A 15,016-nucleotide genomic window follows, 5' to 3' on the forward strand; every position below is an offset into this window, starting at 1 on the left:
ATGGCTGGGATCAATGATACTGACATTAAAAGAAAAGGTATCAAGAGATATCACTGCAGTCATCAGAAATAGAGGTGGCACATGACAGCCTTGAGATATTTACACTGCTTTATATCATTCACACACATAAAAGCAACTGTAAGACAGTTTACATTATTGTATTGAGCATTTACACCAAGTTTTCTATCAATAAAACCCAAACAAACTTACACTTTTGTCCCATCATTTTCAGGAGGAATTTCACAATTGCCATCCACATGCCCTGACATGTCCATTGACATAACAAACATCTTTCACAGACTATTTTAAAAAACAAGTTTATCCCTTCACACAAAATTTTTAATTTTCACTGAAATACGTTTTTTAAACTGCCCAAGTTTAAATAAAGGACTGCAAAAGCCCCAATTCACATGCTCCATGCTTGTTAAGCAGCCTTTTATCTGGCAGCAACACAAAGAAGATGGGCAAGAGAGAGCTGGGCTTGTTCAGCCTGGAGGAAAGAAAGCTCTTGGGAGACCTTAGAGCAGCTTCCAGTACATAAAGAGGGCCTACAAGAAATCTGGAGAGGGACTTATTACAAGGACATGTAGTGACAGAACAAGGGAGAATGGCTTTAAACTGACAGAGGGGAGGTTTAGATACTAACAAAGAAATTCTTGACTATGAGGATGGTGAGACACTGGCACAGGTTGCCTAGAGAAGCTGTGGCTGCCCCATCCCTGGCAGTGTTCAAGGCCAGGTTGGACAGGGCTTGGAGCAACCTAATCTGGCAGGTGTCCCCTGTGGCAAAGGGGAGGAACTGGATGATCTTTAAAGGTCCCTTCTAACCCTAAACATTCTATGATTAAAACCTAAGTATTTGACAGAATTGCATCTCTAGCTACTTTTCTTTACCCTTGCATGCAACCTAGGTCCTCATATGTGAGTATGCAAACACATACAGAAAAAAATGCAATGATAACACAGGAAAGCTACAAGACCCAGAGGCAAATTTTGTAACTTGAGTATTTCAAGAGTTAATGTCCTTTTTAGTGAGGGAAAGAAGTACAAAGCACATCTGAAGCGATCTCAATTTCTAACTAAAAAAAACACTATGTGAACTACTGCACAAGTTGTTCAGTATAAAATCAGAACTACTAAATTATTTTTAAAGTAAAAAACTTCATTCTGAAAAGCATTCCTCCTTAGAAGTCTTTGGTTAGTGCTGCAGTACATCAGTCAAACAATAAAAGCTAGTGATTTCGACAGCATCCCCGTCACTTGGCCACCATCACTGCTACTTTCTGAAGAGCTGTTTTAACAATTTACACAACACACCATGTTGTGTGCTCCTTTACAGAGAAGAGGGGAATATAAGTGCCCTATAGCTGTAAAGAAACACTGGGTTTCTAGGACATCAGTGCAGCTTTTGAAACGTTAATATGAAATTCCTGCTACCTCTAAACTTGCAGTACAGATACAGTAACTGCTCCTGTAGACAACAGGCACCAAAGTAAAGACGTCTAGTGCTCACATCTATTTTGCCAAGTAAACACGGTGCAGCCATTCCAAGCCACTATTGCATCCAAAGCAGACATCAAAAAATGCAGCCCATAAAAAATAATCCATACTTTTTCTGGACTTGCAGAAAAAGGAGATGACCTAGCAGAACAGCTGGGAAATAAAAAAAAAAAAAAAAGGAAGGGGGAAATCAGAAAATTGTAAAAAATAACCTAACAGATAAAGGGCATATATATACACATTTACGAAAAAACTTAGTTCAAATCTTATGAAAAACTAAGTTCAGATCTTCTCTCCTACTGAAGAAACAAATCCCTTAAGTTCTCATCATAAATTTCCACAAATAAGCATCAAAAAACATGGGAAGTCTAATAATACACCAGAGTTTAAAAGTTCCCTCATCAGTTTTCTACTTCTTCCTGACTGAATCTAAGTATTTCAGCAGCTCCTCACTTTCAATTAGGCCAGACACATCGTAATAAAGTTAGAGCAAATCCCAGATCTTAAAAAGAAAATAAATCTTGTAGGTTATCCTAACTTCAACTTTGATTTTCAATCCTTTAATACCACCATATCCCAAGCTTTGCACTGGTCCAGGTAACACTGATACTCCTCAGACATTCCTATTTCTTTTCCTAAACTCTTGCTAGTGCCTGTCCTACTTCCTTTATTTGACACGTGCAACAGCGTCAGCCTGAAACTACAGTGTAGTAGGCCTGTTCCTCCTCACCCCGTTGGCTGCTAAAAAAAACCCTGCAAAATTACAAAACAATTATTGGTCAAAGTTTTCAGTAGCAGATATTGTTTCACTGCCTGCCAAAAACACTCCACATAGCAACTACTAATCAATTCCTGGTCGAAGTTTTCAAGTAGTAGCTAGTGTTACTTGATGTATTATTGGAGGAGAAAACAAAAGTTCAAGACTGCACTCTTCTCAAGTCCTGTCATCCTGCAGGAAGCTGTTTTAAAGAAATTTAAATGTAACACATAAAAATTAATTTATTATCTTCTACCACCAATTTAGACTTTGCAGTCCGTAGAATCTTCATTAATGGGAAATAAAATAGTTGGGAGTGCTAAGACAGGAAGTATATATGTAAACTGTGAAACTCCATTCTCTGTACCACATACTACATTCTATGTAGAATATAGCTACCTCCGAGAAAGGGCTGTTCCAATTTAAATATTACATTTAATGCAATTGCAATACAATCAAAGCAAAACTATTTTGCGCTGTAAGATGACAGTGTCACATTATAAGCAAAAGCTCATGGTTTCACATCTTTACACAAGCACACAAAAAGAAGACAAATTATAAATGCTCAAAAAAAAAAACATCACCATGTACTAATTGATACCATAAAAATCCCAGCCTGGTTTGGGTTGGAAGGGACCTTAAAACTCGTCCAGTTCCAACCCTCTGCCATGGGCCGGGACACCTTCCACTGGAGCAGGCTGCTTCAAGTCCCATCCAACCTGGCCTTGAACACTGCCAGGGATGGGGCAGTCACAGCTTCTCTGGGCACCCTGTGCCAGTGCCTCACCACCCTCACAGTGAAGAATTTCTTTCTAATATCTAATCTCAATCTCCTTTCTTTTCGTTTAAAGCCATTATGGCTAGCCAGCTTATGTATTTCAGAAAATACACAAACTGTGGGTATATTCATGATTTTTGCCTCTTCCCACTCTCTGATTTGCAATTGCAACTATGCAACCCCCACCCCCACAAGCATCCCTCCACCAGCAGGACACAAGGGCACTTTCTGGCATGGAAAGATAAGAACAACTCCTTACGTCGGTTTTTCTCCTCAGACCTGAGCCACAAGGCGCACAGACCACAAAGCACTCTTCTCGGCTACAAAGTTCCCCTTAAAACCTAAGTAACCCCTAAGGGCTCGCCTCCCCTTAGACGCCTGATTTCAGTGACAGCCCCCTCCTCCAAAAGACCCTTCCCAACGCAACACAACCGCTCCAGCCACTAGGCAGCTCTCAGCCCACCTCCTTGCCCCGCCGTCCCCCTCTAAAGCCCCGCAGTACCGGAGCTAACCGAGGCCGTCGGGGTCACGGGGAGGGAGGGGGGCGGACAGGCGGGCCAGGTCCCCCACGCCGCTCCAAGGCCTCACCCTGGCCGTGCCGCCGCGCTCGCTTCCGGGAGGGGCCGGGGCGGCCAGGGAGGGTCGTTACCTCTTGGGCGCTGCCTGCTCCATGCCGCTGCTGGCCCCCCGGCCCCACCGCCAGGAGGGGGGCTCCCCTGCGCACCGCCGGGCCGGCAGCCGCTCAGCTCCTCACAAGTTTCGCGCGAAGTCGCTGGCCCTTTAAACGGAGCCCGCACCCTCCCCCGGCCGCCGCCGCTCCCGGCCCCGCTCGGGCACCCGCCAGCACCGAGGCCTGCCCGGCTGCCGGCGGAGGCCCGCCCCCCCGCGCCCCTCACTGGCTACACCCGCGACATCGCAAGTGCTGATGGGGCGGTGCAGAGGTCGCTCAGAGCGGCGGGAGGGGCGAGGCCCCGCCCCGCCGGCGGGAGGGGAAGCGCATTGAAGCGGTGGTGCCGGGGCTCCGGGCTCTCCGCTCCCGGCGTGCTCCGCAAGGCACGCCGGGAGGTGTAGTCCTCCGCAGGAACCGGCCGGACGTGCTCCCGCGGGAGCGGCTCCCGGAGGGACCTGGCCTGGAGGCGAGGAAACAGAGCCTGGGGGCTCTGGGGCGCCGCCGGGGTGACCGACAGCCGTCCCTCCGCTGCACGCTCACCTCATCCCTCGGCCCCTGGAGCTGAGCCTCCTGGCGAGGGCAGGCCCGGGGCAGATCCGCTGCCTGAGGCAGAGGCTGAGGGCGGCTCTTCCCCCGCTGCCACCTGCAGGCCCTGTCGCCTCGGGGCAGCGCTGTCGGGCGGCCTGCGCCTTTCATCCGGCCCTCTGCTCCAGCCTCGGGACGGCTGCGCTCGGAGCCCAGCTGCATCTAGCCCTTCCTTGAAAAGTGAAATCTCTTCGTGGACAACTGGCTCCAGAGCACTGCAAAAAAGGAAGGCTGAAGTTAGTCATGGCAGGACGGGGGAGCTACTCTGCCCAGCTGCCTTGGCTGACGGTGCCGCTTTGAGCTGAAAAACGCTGGCACGGGGCACTTGACTTTTTAATGCCAAAGCATACAAGTTATCCTGCAAAGCCATAGGAAGCTTTGGCTTTCACATAATTATTCAAGCTTTCACAAAATTATTCAAGCAGATTTTAGGCCACTGAGTACTATGTGATAGTTATCTGCAATTTCTTGACCTTCTGAATTTCTTCTGCTTATGTAGCAATTTAAGACACTGACAAAGCATCCAAGTAGATCGAGCAAAGTCAATACACGAAAAGCTTAAATGTTCAAGCCAATTTCTGTATCCTTTCCTGAAAGTATGTTTATTTGCCTGACTAGTGGAAGTTTAAGGCAGTAAAACACTTGGGCAAGATCCATAAAAATACTGAGGTGTCCAAGTTCCACTTTAAACTGATCTTAGATGTACAACAGCACTTGCCCTTAAAAAGAATCCACACTTCGTACCTAATTTCATCTCTTGAATGACTGAAGTCCTACTGTTGTGCAAGTCCTCTATTTTGACTCAATCCAATCCAGTTGACTCACTGTGGTTGGGCTAAATACACAATGGCAATATTGAATGAACCCATAAAACAAATCACACACCACCATATGACCTTTTAGGTTTCTTTGTTTTTCTGAGTCATGGAAAAACTGCAGTAGAACATCAGAGCTCTTCCAAGTATCATCCCACAGGCCACAGTGGCTCACCAGCAGTACTGCCAGATGTGTGCGTACCATAGACGACAGTTTGTAGGAGATGCCAAAAACAACCACCCAGGAGAAGGAGCCAGTGGATGCCTCAGATGGAGTGTGGTATGAGTGCATTAGAAAGTGGTGAGGAAGAACCCCACAAGACTTCCTGTCTCTCAGTTCTAGGACAAGTGAGGTCAAGCAGGTAGAAGATGCCATGTGTCCAACTTTGGTTTACAGGGTGTGGCTGTATCCACTGATCAATTATATTTCACCAGTTTCACCTAATGAAGGGACGCCTGACATCCCTATATGGCTGTGGTATACTCCTGGAATGCAAAGGCTGTCTCCACATCCTTTGACACAAAACTTTAGGCCAATATTTTTCTTTCAGGTTATTTCAGAGAAGATAAAATTTTCCATCTCCCCCTCTCAAGCCAAACTTGTGACAAACTATACATTCAAGCAAGGAAAACAAGTCTTAGAAAAAATACAGGTACTGTATTATAGTTGTAACAGGAGGACAAAGGGAACCAAGAAATGCTCCCTCTTCTCATTCACAGATATATTTCTTTCTCTGGAAGAAGTTGGCTAAACAACCTAATCTGCCATTCTTCCTCCCCCCTTCAACGACAGGTGATAGGAACAAGGAAGATTTGAAAGAAAGAAAATTTGTCCAAGAATAGCAGATTTAGATATTCATTCTCTTCATTCAAAACCATTTAATACCACAATCCCCATTCCCAGAAAATACCCTGACTACCTGACAATTGAGGAAGAAGTGGCAGGAATGTCCTCCGTCTATGCCACTAAAAAAATGAACGTGTGAAAAAAAACAAGATATCTGAAACAGAAGAAGTGAGGCGGAAGGTGCCAAAAAATATGGACTACTCCCATAACTTTCTCACAGAAGTTTCAGTTGTGCCTTATTCAACCACCAGAATGCTTTCTAAGCACATTTATGCTGAAAATAAAATATCAGTAAGATAACACTTATACCACAGTATTGTTCAAGATCGCTTTATTCCTCTCTTAGATTTTCAAATTATATTTTCAGTCAATTATATTGGAATAAATAACACCATTTCACCTTTCCCCTGCAACATGAATTTGGGAACTGTGCTATGAAATGCAGCACTGATTTGGTATTCATTACAATGCTGTACCTAGCCACCAGCAAAGAAGAAACTTTGGAAGGGAAAACAGACTTCCTCTGTTCTACTACCTCATTCAGGCTTTCCAGTCAAGGGAAGTCTAGATGTTCAGGAGGCATGAATATACTACGAGATTGCTGGTGTCTAGACAACATGGAGATGAGGAAGTTGCAGACAATCTACATGAGTATTCCCATGATTTCTTCCAGCAGTGGAACTATGTAACACTCCTAAGAAGGCAGATGAGTAAGAAAAAGCTTAGTGGAGCCCAATCTTAAAAATATAGGAGAAAACAAACTGAATTACTCTTTTTCTTCTAAAGCTTTTAATCCATTTCACCAGTTTATCAGCATGCATTAGGACTACCTTCTCTGCAGAACTGGCATCAATATCTAATGTAATTCCTTAGACCAAAGGACGGATGGATGAAGACCATACTTAGTTTTCGAGTACTATAATTATTTTATATTATAATGTACTTTTGTAAACAGATAAAATAATTTCTATTAGAATTACTTATACTGCAGTGGAACCAAGAATCATGATGGCATGGATGTTAGGTGCTGTATAATCACAGGCTAAGACAGACCCCCAGCCCCTAAGTACACGAAACAGAAAGTTCCAAGATGTCAATTCTGCCTCAGTTGCATATAATTCATAATAAACCTGAGAAGAATAAAAATTACTGGTGAAGTTCATGTCTGAACTTCTAACAGGTATGATTTGATTTAATTTAATTTAATCTAATGGTAAGATTTAAATTCCAAATATGTACTTCAAAGTAACTCATATGTATCATGCAAATAAATAATGCATGTTCTAGTAGGAGCCTTATCTAGTTCCCTTGGTAGCAAATAAAAGCAGCATTTACTTTAGCAGGTATTCGATCAGGCTCATTTAAGTAACGTGCATTGTAACTAATACATGGCACTACTAGAAAACAGCAGAATTAATAGTACATGTTTTCCAGGAGATACATGTCACGAACACCTTATGCTCTCCAAACAAAATACCCCAAGTCCTTCATCACATCCATGGGGCGACCCATTTCCCCATGTGTTTTCTGCTGTTTCACTGCTGCAGTAGCCCCCCAGTTCTTTCACAGGGTCCTCCATGTTCCCTGGCCCTCAGTATCCTCTCGAGCTCCACTCACCGCCTTGGTGTGCCAAAACCTTCAATATCCTTACTGCTCACATAGACCCCCAGACGTACACCCAGTTCTGTGTTCCTTGAACCCTCCACATCACGATACCTCACCATACCTTGGCCCACCCTGCTGTTACCCCACAGAGTTACAAGTGTCCTGTGTCTGCAGCACAACCTGCTGTTCCGCTCACAGGGGAAGGTGTTTATCTTGCAGGAAAAGGCTGCAGGTCAGTCTACAGCATGGTCCCAAACCTAGCACCTAGAGACAGAATTTTGCTTACTTTTCCCTTGCCATGGTGTGGACTGCCCCACAAACAGGGCATTCCCTCCTCTACACATCACTTATGAGTTTTGTAAAAATAGGAACTTACTGTAATTACAGACCTCCAGCTTTTCATCAAACATGATTAATACTAGCCAGCTACGTCACAAATGAGTGTGAAGGGGAGAAAGGCAGGGAATGGCAGGCAAGAACAAAGACAGAATGAATGCAGGAGCCTGATCTCCTTAGAAACCAATTCATAAATTCAGTAGACAAATAGTCAACAACAACATGTTTGCATGTCTCTGTGACTGCCTGATAGCGATCTGGTATGCTGAAAGTTAAAGAAAAGGCCTTGAAGCTTGTTTATACAGAAGATAAGAAAAACTGACTTCTGCCTGTATTTTTTCCTACCTATCATGTCTAATGTGAAGTAACCTTGAAGTTTTATCTAAGAATTTGTTATATACTTTTCTAACCCTGTCAATCATAAAATACTTATAAATAAAACAACAGCATATTCTGTTTGAAGAATAGTGTGGACTAAAATTGAGATTTTTAACTAAAAGTGAGTTTTTAATCAAGCTTAGGAATGAAGAACAGTTGTTTTTTATTTCTTCTCCTTAACTTTTCACAACGCAATGGTTAATCAATGTAATGTAAAAGGAAAATGACTTTTTGCTGCTCCAGCAAAAAAAGATGCAGTAAATAAATAATCAGGCAATACAGATGCAGGTTCTGTTATCCATATCCACTTTATTAAAATCAGCATGATTCACAAGATTCTTATTTGTCATTTAAAAGAGCAGTAACAACCTGTAGTAGTAAAAACTTAGCTGCACTGCCACAATTCCTCTCGCTGCCTAATATACATCATTTTGGTATCCAAAATATTACTACTAGACCTAAAGAAATTTGTTGATTAGGATAGGATTTTTCTGTTGACTAGCCATTTAGCTCACAGTCTTAGTAACAGGCTATATATAGACTAACCATTTGCTATTTTTCCTATTATAGCACACTATGGTAAAAATAAACCATGGATACAGAGTTGCTATTTACAGTCAACCACAGAAGATATTCCAGTCTGTACTACAGCTGCATTGATTGTGCTCATGGGATCTACGGATTACCATCAACTTGAAAGAAAAAATCTTATTTTGGTTTGTAAAACAATTACTGTTGTTGTGGTAATGCTGAGGGTTACTCTGGATTTCCTTCTACACAGAAATATTCCCTCTTTCTGGGGACAGACATCTGTTCTCCAGTCTGCAAAGAAGTGTGCTCACACCCTAGAGAATAAATAAATAACATTTAACTAGCATGCCTTGATGCTTGCGTTCGGAGTGGAAACTAGTATCAAAAACTAAAGAATGATTGAATCATCATTACTTGATGAAGCAAGTGCTACATGAAATGCACGTCAGCTGCCTGAATACATACAGGCCTTATGCCCAAGGCTTTCACGACTGTGAGGGCTGCATTTCCTCCCATCTTCCTTTTGCTCCTGAGCTGAGAGTTGAGGTGTACATGACAGAAATGTTTAGGGAAGTTTAGGAGGCTACCGTGACCCATTCTTTCAGATTTAAAGAAGGGAAGGTTCCTTGCACTTGTGGGCCTCTCTCAGAAGTGATCGAAGAGAAGTATAAATAGGTGGGAAGCACAAGTGCAGAACAACAAATGACAAGGAGAGTTCAATACAACTGGAGAGCATATTGTGAATACTGAGCACTACAAAAGCAATGCTGTAAAATCCTTACAGCTTATTCAGTTATAGAACTCTGTTGCTGGTCTTTTTTTGTTTGTTGGTTTGTTGTTTTTTGTTTTCTTTTTTTTAATGAAACCCCTCCTATTTATGTCTGAAATGCATCTCCATCTTGCTTCATAGATATCAAAAACCAAGTGTTTGGTATGTGGAGGAATCATTCTTCAATTAATGTGGAGGAATCATGCTTTAAAATCCAGAAACCACAACATTTCAGTTTCCTAGTATTTTCCAACTGTTCCCAATCAAAACATGCCAGAATATCATAATTCAAGTCCAAATAAGATACTCCTGTAGCATGTACAGTCACAAAAAAAAAAAAAAAAAAAAAACACAAAAACTAACCCTAAATACAATTCTAGTCTTAAAACTTCCCAAAAAAAGTTCAGTGTCAGAACAGCCATTTCATGACTGACTGTGAAGTAAGGGTCTGATTACAAGATAAAACCCCATGCAAAGTGGAGGTATATTCAAAACAAGAAAAATATCAAGATTTGTACTTATGTTCCCATTCTGTTCTTAAAAGCAGTAGGAAGCCTTCCCTGCAGCAGCTCGTGTACTAAAGAAACAGCAAAACAGCAAATAATGAAGTTTCACAGAACTGCCTTTATAGAAGGTACTGACTTGAGTCTCTTCTAATCAGGTTTGGCTTGGTTCAATAGGGGAGAGTTTTACACGTCCTCACCCCTACCCAGGATGAGTACTTAAACTACTGTCACTACAGAGCAAGGGAACTGTCTGCTGGAAACAGAACTTTGAAGTGACTGAGTGTACATAGGTCAGGCTATAAAAGACAACAAAACATAAAGCAAGTTACTATCTAGAGAGCTAATGAACCCCACTGAATTTGAGACCTAAACTTTTCCCAGTATTCCTTTACTGAAAAATAGATTTTCTTAGTTGCAAGCAGAAAACTAGTGGAAGATTAATGGATTTCTTTAATACAGAGTAAGAGTTTATCAACAGCTACCAACACTGCCCGTTTTTACCCAGGCTGGGTTCAGCAAAAACAAAATGTTCTGGTGGCATAATTTTCACTGTGGAGCGGAAGAGAGCAATTCCATATGCTAGGAGCTTTCTTAATCGAAACAGTTAATTTACCACATGAGGAATATCACATGCATACCACTTCCACCTAAAATGAATCACTCCTTCCAGCTGAGAAAACTGAGGTCTTTTATCTTCTTCAGGGTGGAGTCCATCTCCTCCCATAGATCCCTACAGAGTAAAACTGCTAATCGTTTTAAAGACATTACTTCTTTTATGTTCATATAGCACATTTTAATATTTTCTAAACAAGAGAGAGCTCAATGTTTCTGTGTAACCTTGAGCTAGCCAGTACACAACTTCTGTTGCTTCATCCTTGAGCTCTCCTGTAGTTCCATGATCTAATTTGTTACGCTAGTGGTATTAAGCTGCTCTTGCCGGATTAGCAATATGCAGTTTAAATTCCTTAAAGCTAATTTTAAAACGAATGTGCTAATTTGAATACTAGGTAAAACAATGAAAACTGAAAGAGAAGAGGGAGGAAAGAAGATTAATAGATAGTAAATCCCTGCTTCATGCAGTTCAAACTAGGCAGAATGTCTCTAGGACCTGATCCAAAATCTGTTAACATCAACGGAGTCTTTCTTTCAAATATACTTCTTTGGGGATCAGTTCTCAAAGGAGAGTGGTGCCTAATTCGATCATGGGAGTGTGAATATGAATGCAGATTTTTGCTTGACTAGTGTTTCCATCCTTGGCTCAATTAATCTCCCAGGAGGATGGAGGAAAGGTCAAAACTGGAGGCAGATCACATTAGACACTACAATTTATTTGACATAACCTCTTAATTATGTGTCAAAGGTTCATTTGATTAAAAACAATGCAGTCAGAGAAGATAAACAGTGTAGAAGTGGTCCCCTTATCCTGGAATAGATACTAAGCATCTGAAACTTTAGGCAGTGGGAAAATTTGCTGTTCAGAGTCACAGGGACATGTATGCAAAGTTGTATAATATGCATTGCATATTAATGTATAATGTATTACAATATCAATGTATGCTATTCAATGCACATTATACAATATGCAATGGTATAGCAATTTTAAGTGAGAAAATATGTAGGAAGGGTGAAGTCACACTACTGTGTTAGAATGCCCACAGATATGTACACTATACATAAAGTAACAAGAACGACACATTATAAACACAAATGCTCAGTTCTATGCTGTATTGTTGGCATTTATCTTGACCTTTCAAAATGGTCTTTCAAAAACAAATACCTCATTTTGATGGGTGTGGGATGCTCAACAGCTCTTAATTAAGCACCTCAAAAGCACCCTTTTAAACTGTGTTCTAAAGTATATTGAATTAGACTCCACATGAATAATTTTTGGCACCTGTTCTTGAAATGAGGAAAAAAGAAAAGGCACACTGAACCAAGATTATGCATTATTTTCCAGGAATTCAGCAATTTCTTGGAGAGATTAAATTTACTGCAGCTTTGAAATAACAGGTTTACTGCACATTCTGAAGGGTTGAGTCTCTGCAGGACTGGATAACAGCTAGCACAAGGGTCTCGGGGGATTTTATTGTAGTTAACCTATCCTCCTGTTCTGTTCCTACTTTGCATGCAGAAGAGAATGTTTGTGCTTACTACAATATTTATAGCTATAAGTATACTCAGTTCCTTTCTTATTTTACTGTACCAGCTTGTACAAGAAATACATAGAACTATATATAAGATTATTGCTACTACTTTGCAGGATGTTGCATATATTGTAAAGCTGGCTTCCTAATAGAAGGCAGTTAAAGACCTCTGCACTTAAATCTGCCAAAGCTGATACAGCAATCACAAACATGTGTTGTTACACTTCTTGTGGCTCATCTCCACATGGTGCAGCTGTTGTGTTGGCTAACGAAAATGCAGGCCCAAGGGAAACAAATTTAATTCAGCTGGGATGACTTCCACTAAAAAAAAAAGTGGTTTAAGGAGAACAGGTGTCTTATAGTAAGAGGAATTGTTTGAGAGGTTTTCCCAAAACTTTCTTTTCCTCTAGGAAGTCTATTGTCAAGTGGTATGCCTGTGATAATAATCTCTTGCAGTCTAATTTTCAAATAATACCCTTCAGAAATGTAGGGGATTCCAGAAATTCTATTTTTGTTTGTTTCTCCTAGTCTTAGGACAGGAAGACTAGCACAGGATCTTACCATGCAAATTAGAAGCTGGAAGGAGCCTCATTGCTGTTATTCAGAGTCCTCAGCCTCAAGAAGGTTTGTTTAATCAACAAATGACTGTGCAAAGGAAGACCCACAGCCCATGTAAGTCACCAGCTGACACCCCTAGAGCTGTGCCAGTTTATCCCAATATATCTATTGTTTTAAGCTTAAATTTTTACTGAAGTAACTTAAATACAGCTTCCCCCTAATATGGTCTTAGTTACTCAAAATAAATAAGCTAAGCTATACTATGTAGTCTAATAAAACAGTATTAAGTGTATAACTTTTTTTTTCTCTTCCAGAAAGGCCTTGTGTACTATGATAACTCCTCTAGTACTGTCATGCATTCCTGCCTCTCTGCTTCCTGCATCCTCTGGTATATTGGAGTGGAAACTGACTGATGCTCAGTGGCTGAAACTCGGCAGCTTTCCCGCTGTGGTCAGTAGCAGATCCCACAGCGCTGAGGCAGCGGGATCCCTGGAAGCTGGGAAACACTTTTCCCAGCAGTCTCTCAGGAGGTCTCTCTCTCTGTTGGAGCTGACTGAATCAGCCCTTTGGAGAGACATTGCAGCGGCCAGCAGATCTTTCTTTTCCTGTTGTCAGCCCTCTTTCCAAAATAAGATTCCTCCAGAGGGTAGTCTTTTGTTGTGTAGGTGTCTTCATACTGCAATTTCCTCCTTTGGGCCTGTTTTTTCTATCTCTGACAAGGTCAGAATTCCTTCTCTTTGGGGAAATAGAAGTCTGAATGAGTGATGATTTTTCCACGCAGACCCCTTTCCTACAGAGTTGGTTTTTCTATAGAATGTATAGGAGCTGTTCTCATCTCTTCCTTCTTAAGTAAATAAATGTTATGATGACAAACTTCTGTTTTTCTTTTTGCAAGGTTAATCTTGTTAGCTCTTACATCAATCTTTATTGCTACATGTTGTGTCCTCAGAGTGTCTTAACACAGACCTTGGGTAGTGTTTTTAGGATTCTTCTCAAGTTTCTAAATTGGAGACCCAGTACTCCTACTGAATTCCTCCTTTTAAATAAAATCCAGAACTCAACAAGGTCAGTAACAAAATTCATGAGATTTTTGTTCTCTGTGCATGTCTGCACAGAAAGACCCGCAACAAGTCTTGCATTTTCACAGACATGCCCTTACCAAGGGCAAAAAAACTGTTCTACCTTTGCCATTTTTCTCAGCAGGACTTGTGACAAAGCCCCCAAGTCTCACTGATGGTAGCAACTGCCATGGCTATGCCTAATGTCAAAAACCAAGAGTAGATGGACCTGGACTACACCCTACAGGTGAAATAAAAAAGGATCCCAATTAACAAAATAGGGAGAACCAACTATGGAATGAAACCTGCCTTCACAGTGAAGCCATCATGGGGACACTCACTCTTTACTGTGTATGCACAGCCAGTATCTTTTCCAAAGACTGAAAGAAAAGACTTTGTTATTTGTAGAGTGAGATTAATTCAACGAAATGTCACCCAAGGAGGCTGGTTAAAATTATTTCTGAATTTAAGAGCAACTTCTTGCTTTTCATGGTATTGGAGTATGCGCTTATCAGGGAAGTTTTATGTTTGAGGTTCAGGGAGAAGGTGATGGCCATCTCCTCTGAATGCTTTCAGATGACTGATTTTCAAAATGCTGCTGGCATTCTTCCAGGCAGAGGCCTGGCCATTAGATAAGCATAACATTATGGTGGCCATTTGCAAAACAGATGAGAGCAGAAATAGCAAGAGGAAATGAGAAACCAAAGAAACCCACTGAAACTCCCTGCAAATAAAGACCCAACCTTGGAAAGAAAAGTCTTAGATCCTTCCACTGAAAGAAAAACTGGTGAGCATAAGTTTTTGTCTACTAAAACTGTACCTGCTATCCAAAGGGAGATAAAAACACCAGCTGAAGGAAGACCACCACAACTGCCAGCCTCAAGAAGTCTGGGAAACATTACACTCTCTTCCTTTGTGAGAGTCTGCACAGAAGTTTTTTGGTATGGCCAGATAGCATCCATTTGCTTCTGCATTCAGGTTGGGTTTTTAATGATGGAGCCCATGGCCATCCTGGCTAAGAATGCTGTTTAATAATCTTTCCTTTGCTAGTATTTAAGTTGCATCACATGACATTGGAGAGCTACACTACCAGAAGATTTGACAGATGTCATTTGGCAGATCATGTGGTGGCTATTCACATCACGCTTCCAGCTGCCTCTTCCCCCCTCTGCCAGAAAT

The 15,016-nt window shown here is 41.6% G+C and overlaps 1 protein-coding gene and 1 long non-coding RNA gene across 2 annotated transcripts in view; one reads left to right on the forward strand and one right to left on the reverse strand.

The window, feature by feature from the left end:
• The window catches only part of STK3 (serine/threonine kinase 3), a 130,867-nt gene extending 127,069 nt beyond the window's left edge, over positions 1–3,798 (reverse strand). Inside the window, exon 1 of the mRNA XM_065668692.1 lies at positions 3,685–3,798. Coding sequence (XP_065524764.1) covers positions 3,685–3,707 — 23 coding nt within the window. The 5' untranslated portion in view covers positions 3,708–3,798. The remainder of the gene's footprint in view (positions 1–3,684) is intronic.
• Positions 3,799–12,562: 8,764 nt separating this feature from the next.
• On the forward strand, positions 12,563–13,809 carry LOC136009420 (uncharacterized). The gene is made up of 3 exons (XR_010610553.1): positions 12,563–12,649; positions 12,750–12,893; positions 13,094–13,809. It is a non-coding gene; the product is annotated as an uncharacterized LOC136009420 (long non-coding RNA).
• Positions 13,810–15,016: the final 1,207 nt, after the last annotated feature.

The sequence above is a fragment of the Lathamus discolor genome, chromosome 2, assembly GCF_037157495.1.
Source record: "Lathamus discolor isolate bLatDis1 chromosome 2, bLatDis1.hap1, whole genome shotgun sequence".
Taxonomy (NCBI): Eukaryota; Metazoa; Chordata; class Aves; order Psittaciformes; family Psittacidae; genus Lathamus; species Lathamus discolor.